At 43.1% G+C, this 13069-nt stretch overlaps 2 protein-coding genes across 4 annotated transcripts in view; one reads left to right on the plus strand and one right to left on the minus strand.

Annotated features, from left to right (window-relative positions):
- The window catches only part of LOC137649968 (ubiquitin carboxyl-terminal hydrolase 2-like), a 250047-nt gene extending 244140 nt beyond the window's left edge, over positions 1–5907 (plus strand). For both annotated transcript variants that reach the window (XM_068382954.1, XM_068382955.1), the window contains one exon: positions 2910–5907. In XM_068382954.1, the coding sequence (XP_068239055.1) occupies positions 2910–2997 (88 nt within the window). In that variant the 3' untranslated portion in view covers positions 2998–5907. The remainder of the gene's footprint in view (positions 1–2909) is intronic.
- LOC137649970 (mediator of RNA polymerase II transcription subunit 30-like) overlaps positions 1–13069 on the minus strand; it is a 128962-nt gene that overhangs the window by 6055 nt on the left and 109838 nt on the right. The gene's annotated exons all lie outside the window — the stretch shown is intronic.

Here is a 13069-nt window from a genome sequence, read left to right on the forward strand (position 1 = left end):
TCAAGCATAGCTGGTAGGTTGAGAGACGGGAGCATTCCTTCCATCAGTCACATCCTCTAGACAGGAGGAAAGTCGGGTGGGCTCCTCATCCCTCCTTCACTACATCTGTGGACAGTAGATATTTGGAGAACAGTACATACGACAACGTTCGTCATGGAACTAAATACAAGGTAAATTGGCCTGTGTTCCTGATATTATCAAACCCAAAGGTAAGAGAAGCCCTGGTTGTTAACCAGTAAAACTTTAGGAACTATAGGAATGATTGTTGGTAAGCAGCCATGCAAAACTACTCTTCTCGTTGACAGAGGAAGCCTCTGAAGGCTTTGACTTTGTCAATCCAGAAGGCAGTGTAGAAACAGTTATGTTTACACTGTTGCTATGATTGTTTGCCAGGGAGTCCCACGTAGCTCTCATGGGAGTCCTAGAAAACTTTCTCCGATATATCTTAATCCACAGGTCAAGACAAAAGGCAGGGAACATGACTCATAGTGAAGTGCTCATTGAAAGACCTCGAGAGTGTCTAGCGTGAACACTTGCTAGAACACTCGGGGATAATAACCAGTTCGAAGCACTAGGCTTTGAATTGGTATCTACATTTCTCCAAAGACAAATAAAATGCCTGTTAAACAGAGAGAATAGATCCGAGGGTACATGGCCTTCAGGTCTCTTGGTTTTGAATGGACCATGGGGCATCTGAGTATTTCTTGCCATCTGATCAGATCAAATCCATGTAATTCTTTGTATGTGTACTTAAGCTTTGACAAACCCTTGAGTTGAAGTGCAGTTGGTGACTGCAATAACCTAGCAATCAAACCTTAATGTAGCTTGAAGGCTGGCCATAGAAGTAGATTCCATACCTGCGGACTCAGGTGTTGGGACATCAAGTCCTTGTGTTTGACTTTCCATCAGGGTCTCTTCTGGGGCAATTGTCTGTGAAAAGCCCAGGAACTAGGATCCTGTCAAACTTTGTAGTGTAAAGAATTCCATTACTCAGAGGAAGTCAAATGGGCCATACATAACTACAGCCCTAAAAACCTTCTTTCTGAAGTCCTTGCTGACAAGCGTGTCCAGAATGTGACATCTCAATGCTTCTACCAGATTTGAGATATCACCTGTTCCATCACTTCAAGAGTGACCGAGATGGACAATCTGAGCAGCTGGGAAAATTATGTCATGGATCGGAATATCTAGTGTGGGAAGATCTAGGTTGAGGAGTAGTATCAGCAAGTTGAAAGATCTTGCACAATAGTGTCACCAAAGTGACTTGGGAACATCCTGAGGCAGGAGAGGGATAAGGGTGGCTACCAACATCCCAATCAGCATTGCTTGTGCTCGGTCTTTACTGGTAGCAGAAATATGAGCTCTTAGCTCCTGTACCCTGTACAAAAAATCCTTCATTGTAGTGGGGTTTTGGTACAGCGCTGCTGTTCTTCATGAAACCATGCTGTGATTGGCCCGATTCTCTGGCCTCTATGCCAGTTTAGTTATCTTAAGTTCCAGTGATTCCTTCTTTTTCTCTGTAGGAACAGGTGAACTAGTTCCATGGTGATTCAAAGGTTAAGAAGGTAAATTCTGATTGTTGTAACAGATTGCATGATTTCCAATCTCAGTAACTGATAACATGATTCCTTATCACAATGTTGAAGATTTCCGTAACCGATTGTAAGGTTTGCATTCGAGGTAAACAATCATAAGGTTCCCAATTGTAGAAAACGATCATAAGATTCTAAATTGCAATAAATGATCATAGGGTTCCCAACAGTAAACCTTTGAAGGGTTCCCAATCAAGGCAAACCTTCGTAAAATTCCTAATTGCAGTAAAGGATTGTGAGGTTCCCAATGGTAATAAATTTTTGAAAGGTTCCAAATTGCAGTAACCAATCGTAAGGTTCCAGATTGCGACACATGTCTGATCCATGGGAAACAGATTCTGGAAAAAGAGAGCACAGCAACCTCTCTTGCAGGGAGCGAACCCAATCAGAACGTTCCCCTAAAGACAAAACACGATGGTAGGATTGCGTAGCCTGTATACTCAATGAGAACGGTCCTATGGTCCTTTTTCATCATGTTACCTGTGTCACTGAAGAACATATGTGAAGTGTTCAATTGCATAATGTTAAGTGTGATGAACACTTGAATCTCGAGCCCAAACATATTCTTGTGAAGTAATCATTTGTTGATGCAACATACTAGGCCTCCAACTTACTCAGGTTGGTGAGGAACCTTTTCTCCCAATCAAGAAAACAAGAGCTTAATCTTGTACAAGGCCAAGGGTTAAAAACAGGAGTGTGAGCACTTGTATCATTACTTAGCACTGGGTACAATCTTGGTACATACAGTTTCTCTTGGTACACACTGTCCTCTCATATTCACAGATTATCAAAGATATGCAGCAAGAAAAGGGATCATGGAGAGAAGGGAGAGGCCTGTAATCTTACCACTAGTGCATACACTTGTTCTTGTGAGAGAGAGCACTGGTAGCCGATATGTAAGCACCTGTATCACATACCGATATGTATCTTTGGGGAAGAAATTTTACCGGTGATGTATGTTCTCTTGGCTCATGAAATTCACTGGTGAACACAACAGAAATATTAAGTTTATTGCCTTATTAGAAGGTGAATGAAAGTGTTTTCCCACCGCCCAATAGTAACTAGCGACAGTTATAAATGTTAACGGCAGAGTTTGAGTAGAGTTGAAAAAATATTCCTATTAAAGGATGAGGATTTGTGTATAGGAACCAATTATACTTAAAATTTGTATTAAATTACTTAAAATCATTGCACTTTTCTACCTTAAAACGGTCACCAAGGTTGTATTGACCTTTTCACCATTTCTTTTTAATGGCAATAAAGGTCTGAACATTGTGTTATGTTAGGAATTAATTTGCAACTTTTTCTCAATTGCAGAGTATCCAGTATTTCCACGGGGAGAGTGTGCAGTCCTGAAGCATATGTGCTTTTCTATGAAATGTCATCTGCATCATCCAAATTATAATTTTTGAGTGAAAGAATGTTTTGTATTGTTCATACTGTGTAAATATGTTTTTAGAATTCAGGAAAGATGCAAGTTCTCTGCTCAAATGTAAGATTGAGAGGATGAAACTGAACATTCGTGTTGCTACACCTCTTTTGTAAAGTGTTTCTTGATACATGCATGTTAAATGACAGTAAGTGGGTGATGCAACTGACAATTTGCAAAGGTTGTACTACCTCAGAAGAGGGAAACCAAAGTGCACAAATTATTGTAAAAGAATCGCTAAGTTTCAGTGTCAAAAACTGTTACGAGATGTCGACTGTTCAGATGTGTTTAACGTTCCAGACTATTAAATAGGCAGATACATTACAAAGAACAATAATTCGCTAGGAAGGAAGTAATGGTAGCATCAAGAGTTTTAGGTGCATTAAAGATACATGTACAGTAATGTAGTGGTTAGTGGTTATTCATTCCTGTTGTCATTATTTGTTTAACATGCCAGTCTGTTATCTTACCTGTGTGTGAATAGTTATCATTTCTATTTCATTCTCATATGAAAGACTGGTGTTTTGTTATTAGTAAACCTATAGTAATGAAACACACGCATAGTGGTCATGGTCATCAAATTTTGTTGTTCTTATTGAGTTCTTTTAACTTATTAATTTTTGGTAAATGCTGAAATATTATGTTTCATAGATGCCGGTTTTAGATGATGCTGAACGTTGTGTCATGTATATATAAATATATATATCAGTAATATATTATATACAATTCATATTGTACATAAAAGATATAGTAAGCATATTTTATTTAAAGTTAAATAGAGTTCTTTAATAGTGAAGATTCTATTATCCGAAGGTTTGAACAACCAAACACAAGACATCATTTTGGCAAGTGACAATTTTTTTTCTTTATGTGGACTAACATCATCATTTAATATTTATTGTTTTGTATTCTTAAAAATTATACGGATTTTTACATATGTGTTAAATTTGCATAGCTTGCATTTGTTTGCTAAACAAGAGGCTCATGAAATATTTAAGTCTAATACCCGTGTAAATAACAGAAATTACCTGGGAGTCATCTGCCGATTTCTCAACTAGAAGGTAATTTACTAAAGACATTGTGTATAGCAATAAGAAAATACCACATGTGGTTGGAAAAACAGATGAGAAACACTGACATGGATTTTTTCCTTCAAAAGTCTTTAATCATGCAACACTGTATCTCACTGTTCTACAGATTAACATTCTGCAGAAAATATTTTTGATGGCTATAGAGTAATAAAAGTTGCCTAGTCAATGCAACACTTATTTTTTAATTAAAACTTATTGCTACCAGTGCCATATAGGAATGCAGTTTAGTAAAACATATGATAATGACAACAATGTTATCATCTCCAAAAACCCTGTTGCCTTTATAGAGTGGCTTTATCAGATTTCTTTGTAGTGATATATCTTCAGAGGAAATACTGTCTATAGTCTCTGTACAGCACTGTCACCAACGTAGCCTTAGACGTGCATAGCATATAAAATGGCATTGTGATAAACAGGCGTAATAAATCAATAATAAGACGGGGAGATTTACAGGTGTTAAAGAACACCATGTACTTGTCTCTTTGTAACCGATTACAGTATGCTTGATTAATGTACTATACAGTACTGTGTAATTTATGGTGTATTTAGCCTCACCAGAATTGCCTCTCAAGTTATTTATTTCATCATCATCATCATTATAGACTGTGCTGTAAGAAAACAATGAAGATATAAGGTAACAGAAATTGTTTTCACCATTTATTGATGTAGAATTTTAAATGATTTATTTTCACATTCGCAAATCACATAGGGATGTATTCATTTGTTCATATTGAGCTGGGAGTTTTACTGAGTGTCTGCCTTTTGTCAGGGAATTGAAGTTTTTGTGCTTTTGAAGTGTATCCTTTATTTTTTTAACTGACTATAGACATGGTTGGTTTAGATGCAATGTACAGAACTTTGCAATCGAAACAAATTACCACTTCAGGACTCATAAATTGGATTTTACTCAAGAAATGAACTTGCTTCAAAAAGTAAAGAAACACAACCTTTTACCTCTGTATGGTAAAACATGGTCAAGATATTGTTGGAAATTTAATTAATTTTTGTTTCAAAGTAAACAAAAACAAAAATATACATCTGTTTAATGTTGGGAATTGTGGGATCCATTTATACTACCTACCCTACTTCTGCTGTATAAGGATATCTGTGTATATTAGTATTATATTTTATATGTTAAACAAAAAAAATTGTGTTACTCTTGCTTTCCAAATTGCTATTGTAATTATATATCAGAAGAGTCAGTAAATTACATTTTGTTAATAATGCATTTGGCATTTGTAGAGAAGTAACAAGATTACATAAAATATCCATTTGTTCCTTCACATTACTGTACTAATTGCTACTGTGTAGCTTTCGATATTAACATTTAATAGCATATAAAGATGTCTACAAAGAAAGAGTTTTCTGTGAAGTAACAAATTGGATCCCTGCTGAGATTCATCGTAAAGTTTTCACATTTCAGCAAGGTGAAAGAGCACATTTTCAAGTTTATCATTTTTATAAGATAAACAAACAGTACCGTAGTATTGTTCTGCTGGTTACTTAACATATATACAGGATATATCTGTACATAATGATATTATTTTGGGGCTTCCTCTCTTAATATTGGAAACTTGACACTTCTGCCCTTAAAATTTTCATTAGCCCTGAAGTATACTGTAGTACACTTGACAGGTAACACAGTATCATTTTCTGTAAGTCTGAAAATTATAGTTAAATGACTAAATTTAAGTCAAACCAGAACTTTTCAATGCACTGGGGAAGTTCCTAGAATAGAAAGTCACCCTATGATATAATATATGAAGAAATAAATGTTTATATGGAAATGTCATTGTTCTTTCCTCCACCTTGATAATTATAATGATTAAATAAAAGTAACAAGCAAAAAAGCTTTTACTCGGATCATAAACAAGGAAATATGACAAATTCGTAGGTAATTTGTATTTTTCCTAACTATACAAACCCTGGCTATTTAATATGGGTAATTACTTTCGGCGTAGTTGAAATGACGAGCCATTAGAATTTTAATGAGGGTTTACTACCCCACCGCTAGTTAGCGGGGAGTAGGGAGGGCAGCTTGCTACCCCCCTCCTCACACACACCTGTGCTGAGCTCACTTTGCTTAGAGGTAGGACTTCACGGGGGATAGGGCTGGCGGGCAAGTTTGATTAAATAGCTAAGGTTTGTATAGTTAGGAAAAATACAAATTATCTACGAATTTGTCATTTGTTCCGTAACTGAAATACAAACCACGCTATTTAATATAGGTGACTCAACCCTTAGGAAGGGTGGCAAGTCCCGGCCAGTACTGGCTTTTGGCTTTTGCCCGGGGACTCAATATCTGAGTGTGTCAGCACTCAACAATGAGGAGTCCTTGCACCTCGCTAGCACCTTGCTATGCAAGGGCTGCGGCCTACGTAAGCTGTGTGTGAAGGTTGAAGAGTGACTCGTCCTAGGAAGTTGACCTGAAGTTCTTTAGATGGAAACTTTAGGCTAGGATTCTCCCAATACCACCTCGTCAGGGTATGGGGACGTGACAGTATTAACTTAATACTAGGAACACAAGGAAACATGGTTTACCTGCAATGGTTTGAGGTCAGCTGTGCAGAGAACCCAGGATGCTGCTTTCCCCAAGAGAGGGGAGGATGAAGAAAAGAATAAGGGCCAGACAAACCTTTTCATTCATGCAGACTAAGACCGGGTAACAATGCCCTCAACCCTCTGCTACTTGTCCATCAAGGAGCCTGAGGTTTAAACCAGCTGTTGTGCAGCCACCACAGGACCGATAGAGAACGTATCGAGTCTCCTGTGGGTCACGTCTTGCAGGTAGTGGGCTGTGAAGGTCGTCTTGACGCTTCCACACCCCTGCTTATAGGACCTGCGTCACCGAGAAGTTCTTTTTGAAGGCCAGGGACGTAGCTACGCCCCTGTCATCATGTGCTCTAGGGCGACGTGACAAAGGAGGGTCAGGATTCAGGGAAAAGTGTATTACCTTCCGAATCCATGCCGAGATGGTGATCTTGGTAACCCTCCTCTTCGTCTTCCCAGTGCTCACAAACAACGCCTGCACTTGGGGACGAACTGCTGCTGTTCTTTTAAGATACAGCCTCAGACTCCTTACTGGGCACAGTAGGAGATGTTCTGGGTCATCTGTTACAGAACGAAGACTCGAAACCTGGAAAGAGTCGAACCGTGGGTCCGGTACTCCCGGATTCTGAGTCTTAGCAACAACCTAAGGGACGAATCTGAACGTTACCTCCCCCCATCCCCTTGAATGGGCGATATCATACAAGAGACCATGAAGTTCACTGACTCGCTTGGCCGAGGCCAAAGCTAGTAGGAACACCGTCTTCCAAGTCAGGTGGCGATCTGAAGCCTGGCGTAATGGTTCGTAGGGAGGTCTCTTAAGAGACCTGAGAACTCGAACCACGTTCCATGGAGGAGGTCTCACTTCCGACTGAGGGCAGGTAAGTTCATAACTTCGTATGAGTAGGGAATGTTCCAGCGAAGAAGAAATGTCCACTACTTTGAGCCTGAAGGCTGAGCGATAGCCTTTCACTACCGAAACTGAAAGGCGCATTTCTTCTCGCAAATACACGAGGAACTCCGCTATTGCTGGAATAGTAGCATCGAGTGGAGAGATACCCCTTCCACGACACCAACCACAGAAAACTCTCCACTTTGCCTGGTAGACCCCTGCGGATAACCTTCGCAGGTGTCCAGACATCCTGTTCGCAACTTGTTGCGAAAAACCTCTCTCTGCGAGGAGATGCTGGATAGTCTCTAGGCGTGAAGTCGAAGCGAAGCTATGGCTTTGTGAAAGATGTTGGCGTGTGGTTGTTTGAGTAGCTCGTGTCGTGGAGGGAGTTCTCTCGGAAGTTCCGTTAGGAGCTCCAGAAGGTCCGGAAACTATTCCGCATGATGCCATAGCGGAGCTATTAGGGTCATTGAGAGATTGACCGATATTCTGGTCTTGAGTACCCTCCACATCAGACAAAACGGGGGAAAGGCGTAAACGTCAATGTTGTCCCACCGTTGTTTAAAGGCATCTTGCCAGAGTGCCTTGGGATCCGGGACTGGGGAGCAGTACAGCGGAAGCTTGAAGTTCAACGCTGTAGCGAACAGATCCACAATCGGGGAACCCCACAAAGTCAGGACTTTGTTGGCTACTAGATGATCCAAAGACCACTCGGTACTCGCTATCTGAGACGCTCTGCTCAGACTGTCGGCGAGCACATTCCTCTTGCCTGGAATGAAGCGAGCCGATAGAGGAATCAAGTGGACTTCGGTCCATCTCAGTATCTCTACTGCGAGATGGGATAGCTGGTCTGAAAAGGTACCTCCCTGCTTGTTGATGTAAGCCACTACTGTGGTATTGTCGCTCATCATCACCACAGAGTGACCCGCCAGGTATTGCTGGAACTGTTGAAGAGCCAGGAATACGGCCTTCATTTCTAGCAGATATATATGGAGGCACTTTTCTGATTCTGACCACTGGCCTGAGGTCCTGTGGTGCAGAACGTGGGCCCCCCCACCCACGACAAATTTAAAAATTGACCTTTTTACATAACATCTCATTTCCATGAATTGGCCAATAAGTACACTTAATGGGTATCATTCTATTTCTTGAGGTCTCTAGAGATGAAATAAGGCAGAAAATGTCATCAGATATTGGTCTGGCTGGTCCTGGGGTTACATTTATGGAGGTGCCTAAAATTTTCACTTGACCCCAAATTTGGTGACCTTTTGACCTCTGGTGACCTAATTATTAAACATAATTGCAAATTGTCTATTTTATCTGTTAGAGAGGCCCAAAGCAAACATTTTGATATGTCATTTATCTTTCTCTGACCATTCAGTCCAGAGTTATGTCTAATTTGGTTTCCCCTACCCCAAAATTGGCAGCAGCAAAATTCGATGATGTCATCGAAGAAAGTGGCCTAGTGGTGGTAGTGCGTCCCTATTTTTTCAATGGGAACATTAAACAAATTGAAAATATGGATCAAAAGCTACAACCTAAATGCACTTTTGTCAATTTTAAGGGGGGGTGCAAGGTGAGCCCCCTCAGCCCACGGACTATTAGAGGTACTAAACAGTCGTCACAATACGGTTGGTGTTGGCCCTTCAGCAGAAACTCGTGTGTCAACCGAGTGTGACCAATACGGAGACGACAAAGAGACGTCTCCCATTTTCGGGGCATCATATTATACCTCCAAGGAGATATGTCATTTGTTACCTCTTGCATTTTATTGCCATCTAGGCTATCCCATTGCTGTTGCCATTTTTTGCAAACCAATTTCTTGATGTCAGGTAAGAAATCATTACAGGGAATGGGATACCTTCTTGGCAGCAACTCGGATGCAGCCTTCTTAGCCAGTGAATCTGCCTTCTCATTCCCAGACACACCTACATGTGCTGGAACCCAACAAAATTGAACTGTTATACCTCTCCGTCCAATAATAAAAAGCCATTCTAAAATCTTTAAAACTAGAGGGTTATTAGAATTAAAAACTTCTATAGCTTGAAGGACACTCCTTGCATCACTAAAAATTGTAAAATTACCCTCCTTCTCCAACGCTATTTTCTCAATAGCGGTTAATATGCCATACAGTTCGGCAGTAAATATGGAAGCGGTCAGAGGAAGTGCACCTCTACAATTAATACCATTACTATATACTCCAAATCCAACGCCAGCATCAGATTTGGAGCCATCAGTATAGATAAAAGTTGATCCTCTATGTTCTTTAACATGTTCATTAAAAAGAGACCTGGCTTCTAGGTCTGACATATTCTTCTTATCTCCAATAAAATATTTACAAAAAGATATCTCTGGTAACTTCCATGGAGGCGTTGATGTTACCTTGAATGGAAGTACCTTATTTCTAATTATATCCAGACTATTTAATAATCGTTTCACCCGAAAGCCATAAGGTTGAGGAGATTTTGGGTGCAACTCAAAGTATGATGCGTGTCTTACAAGGCTTGCAGTCTGAAAGGCTAGAGAGTTAGGGAGTCTTTGCAATCTAAACCAATACCGAATAATGGAAGACATTCGGTAAAGGTCTAGAGGTAACTCTCCAGCATCAACAAGGAGACTTGGGATAGGCGAGGTTTTAAAAGCTCCAGTAGACTATCTAATACCTGCATGATGTATCGAGTCTAATATTTTTAACCGGCTTGGGGTGGCTGAAGAATATATTTCACAACCATAACTAATTTTGGAAAAAATCAAGGCCTTGTATAATTTTAAAATAGTATTGCGGTCTGTCCCCCATGATGTATGGGACAATACTTTTAAGATATTCAGAGCTTCAACACATTTAGCTTTTAATGCTTTTAAGTGAGAAACCCCCCTTTCGTAGGTTCTCGTCTGTCACCCTCCACTGAAGGTCCGTCCGTTCCGCAGGACCCATCGGGATCATGACGTCCGGGGAATCGTGTCCTAGATTCTACCGGGACTTGTCGCCATTGAAGAGATCTCATTCTGAGGCGACCGTTGGGAACTAGACGGGCCAGGGATGAGAGGTGACCGAGGAGTGGTAACCACGATTGGGCTGGGAATTCCTCTCGTCTGAGGAAAGGACTCGCGACCCTCCTCAGCCTTGCTATCCTGTCGTCTGATGGGAAGGCTTTGTGGAGATTGGTGTCTATATTATCATGCCTAGATATACCAGTCTTTGAGTAGGTAGCAGAGAAGACTTCTTGAGATTTACCAGGATCCCCAGATCCTGGCAAAGTCTCAGAAGTTCGTCTCGGTGTCGAAGAAGGGTTGACTCCGAGTCTGCTAGGATCAGCCAGTCGTCCAGATAACGGAGGAGACGGATGCCGATCCTGTGTGCCCACGATGATATCAGGATGAACACTTTGGTGAAAACCTGAGGTGCTGTGGAGAGACCGAAACACAGCACCTTGAACTGGTAGATCTTGTTGTCTAGGCAGAATCTTAAGTACTTCCTTGAAGACGGATGGATTGGGATCTGGAAGTACGAGTCCTTCAGGTCCAGTGTACACATGAAGTCTTGAGGTCTCACTGCAAGTCTGACCGTGTCTGCCGTCTCCATGCTGAACGGGGTCTGCTTGACAAACCTGTTCAGAGCTGAGAGGTTGATGACTGGTCTCCAGCCTCCAGACGCCTTCTTTACAAGAAAGAGACGACTGAAGAAGCCTGGGGACCCGTCGACAACCTCTTGGAGAGCCCCTTCTTCAACATGGTCTCGACTTCTGCCCGAAGGGCTTGCCCCCTTGCCGATCCCATAGCAAGGGAGCTCAACGACACTGGATCCGCTGTCAGGGGAGGTAGAGATGTTATGAACGGGACGCGATATCCTTGACTGATTACAGAAATCGTCCAGGAATCGGCCCCGAGTTGCTGCCACCTGCTTGCGCAACTTTGCAGGCATCCCCCTACTGGTGGACATGGAAGGGGACTGCCAATCCTGGCGTTTGCGGCCTCGGCCACTCCCCCTAGGAACCCCCCCCCCGGGGGGGGGGGGGGGGTTGCCTTTCTTATCTTTGACATGAAAGGGCTTTGACACCGTTGTCTTCGCTGCCGTTACCGGTTTCGTCGTCTTGGTAGGACGTGGTTGCTGGGTTGCAGGAGGCTTATAGGGCTTAGATGTTAAAGCCCTCTGCAGGAGAGAGTCCTGCATGGACTTCCTCCACCTCTCAGCTGCCTGCTCCACGTCCTTAAGCTCAAACAGATTTCTCCCTAAGATGGAAGAATGTCTGAGCTTGCTTATCTCGGTGTTGGGGACTTTCTGGTGAAACCTCTCAGACACCGCATCTCGACGCTTCAAGATGGTGTTAGCCCACAAGTTCGAGACTTGGTGGGCTAGAAACTCGATGGTACGAGTGCCTGACAGTAGAAATGTCTCCATGGTCTTCCTGGTACTTTCCTTGGATAGGTCCTCGGATCGTAGCAGGATGCCTAGAGACCCTAGCCAGATGTCCAGCCACGAAGCTGCCTGCATGGCACACTTCGCTACCTTCTCCTGGCTGAGGATCTCCGTAGCCGAGAAAGCCACCTGCCGGGTGGAGTCTCTCTCGAGAGGGACTCCCTTGGTAAGCTCTTCCAAAGAATGATGCAAAGGAAGAGGTAGACAAGTCTCCTCCATGATCTCGAAGTACCTCCTCTGATGGACCCGAGGAGGCGGGAGGAGTTGTTCCCGGCGCTGGACCGGCTGGAGGAGGCAAGCTCGGAGAGCTGGCCCTCGACCTTATCTCTGGCACTCTAAACCCCTTGGGACCAAGGCAGAACCGCACTGGCCTTAGCGGGTTTCTGAGTACCAAAGACTCGGTCCAGGACCGTGTCCTTGCCCTCACGAGGAGGAATCTCTGGATCCGAGAACCCGTTGAGATTCCTCATAAGGGTCAGAACTTGGCAGAAAGTGTGTTCTGACTCCTGAAGCTCCCCTCCTGAAGGGCTGGCAGCGAAGTCTCCTGTCCCCGAAGGCTCTTCTCGGGGGGACTCGTGGACGTTCTCCGAGGGCTTGGTTGGCTCTGGTCTAATCCTCGAGGACGACTTCGGAACTGTCTTGGAGTCCTTCGACTCCCTCCTGGGAGGGATACAGGACTCCAGAAGTGATGGTGGGAGGCTCTTCTCCACCCCTACCTGAGAGGACTTCTCTGCGCGAGGTGGGGTTTCCCTCATTGGTGCGATGGGGGAACGCCTCACCTCACGGGACTCCCCTGAGGACGGGAAATCCTCGTCCGAAGGGGAGGGAGAGAAAGTCTGGGGGGGGGGGCGAGGGAGCCTTCCTCAAAGACTTCCGAGGAGTCAACTTCGCCTTTGGAGAAGTTACCACGTCCACTCCTCCTCTCGAGACTGCCACTGCTTTGTGTCCCAGTTCAGAGAGAACAGGCTTGAAAGCCTGTACGACCGCTCTGACTAGGGACCCAAACCAGGGCTGTCGACTGACAGTCGCGCTGTCAGAAACTCCCTCTGGAGGTAAGGGGATCGTTCGATCCCTAGGAGGAGTTACCAAAGCAGGGTCGGC

This window comes from Palaemon carinicauda, chromosome 11 (assembly GCF_036898095.1).
Source record: "Palaemon carinicauda isolate YSFRI2023 chromosome 11, ASM3689809v2, whole genome shotgun sequence".
Lineage (NCBI taxonomy): Eukaryota > Metazoa > Arthropoda > Malacostraca > Decapoda > Palaemonidae > Palaemon > Palaemon carinicauda.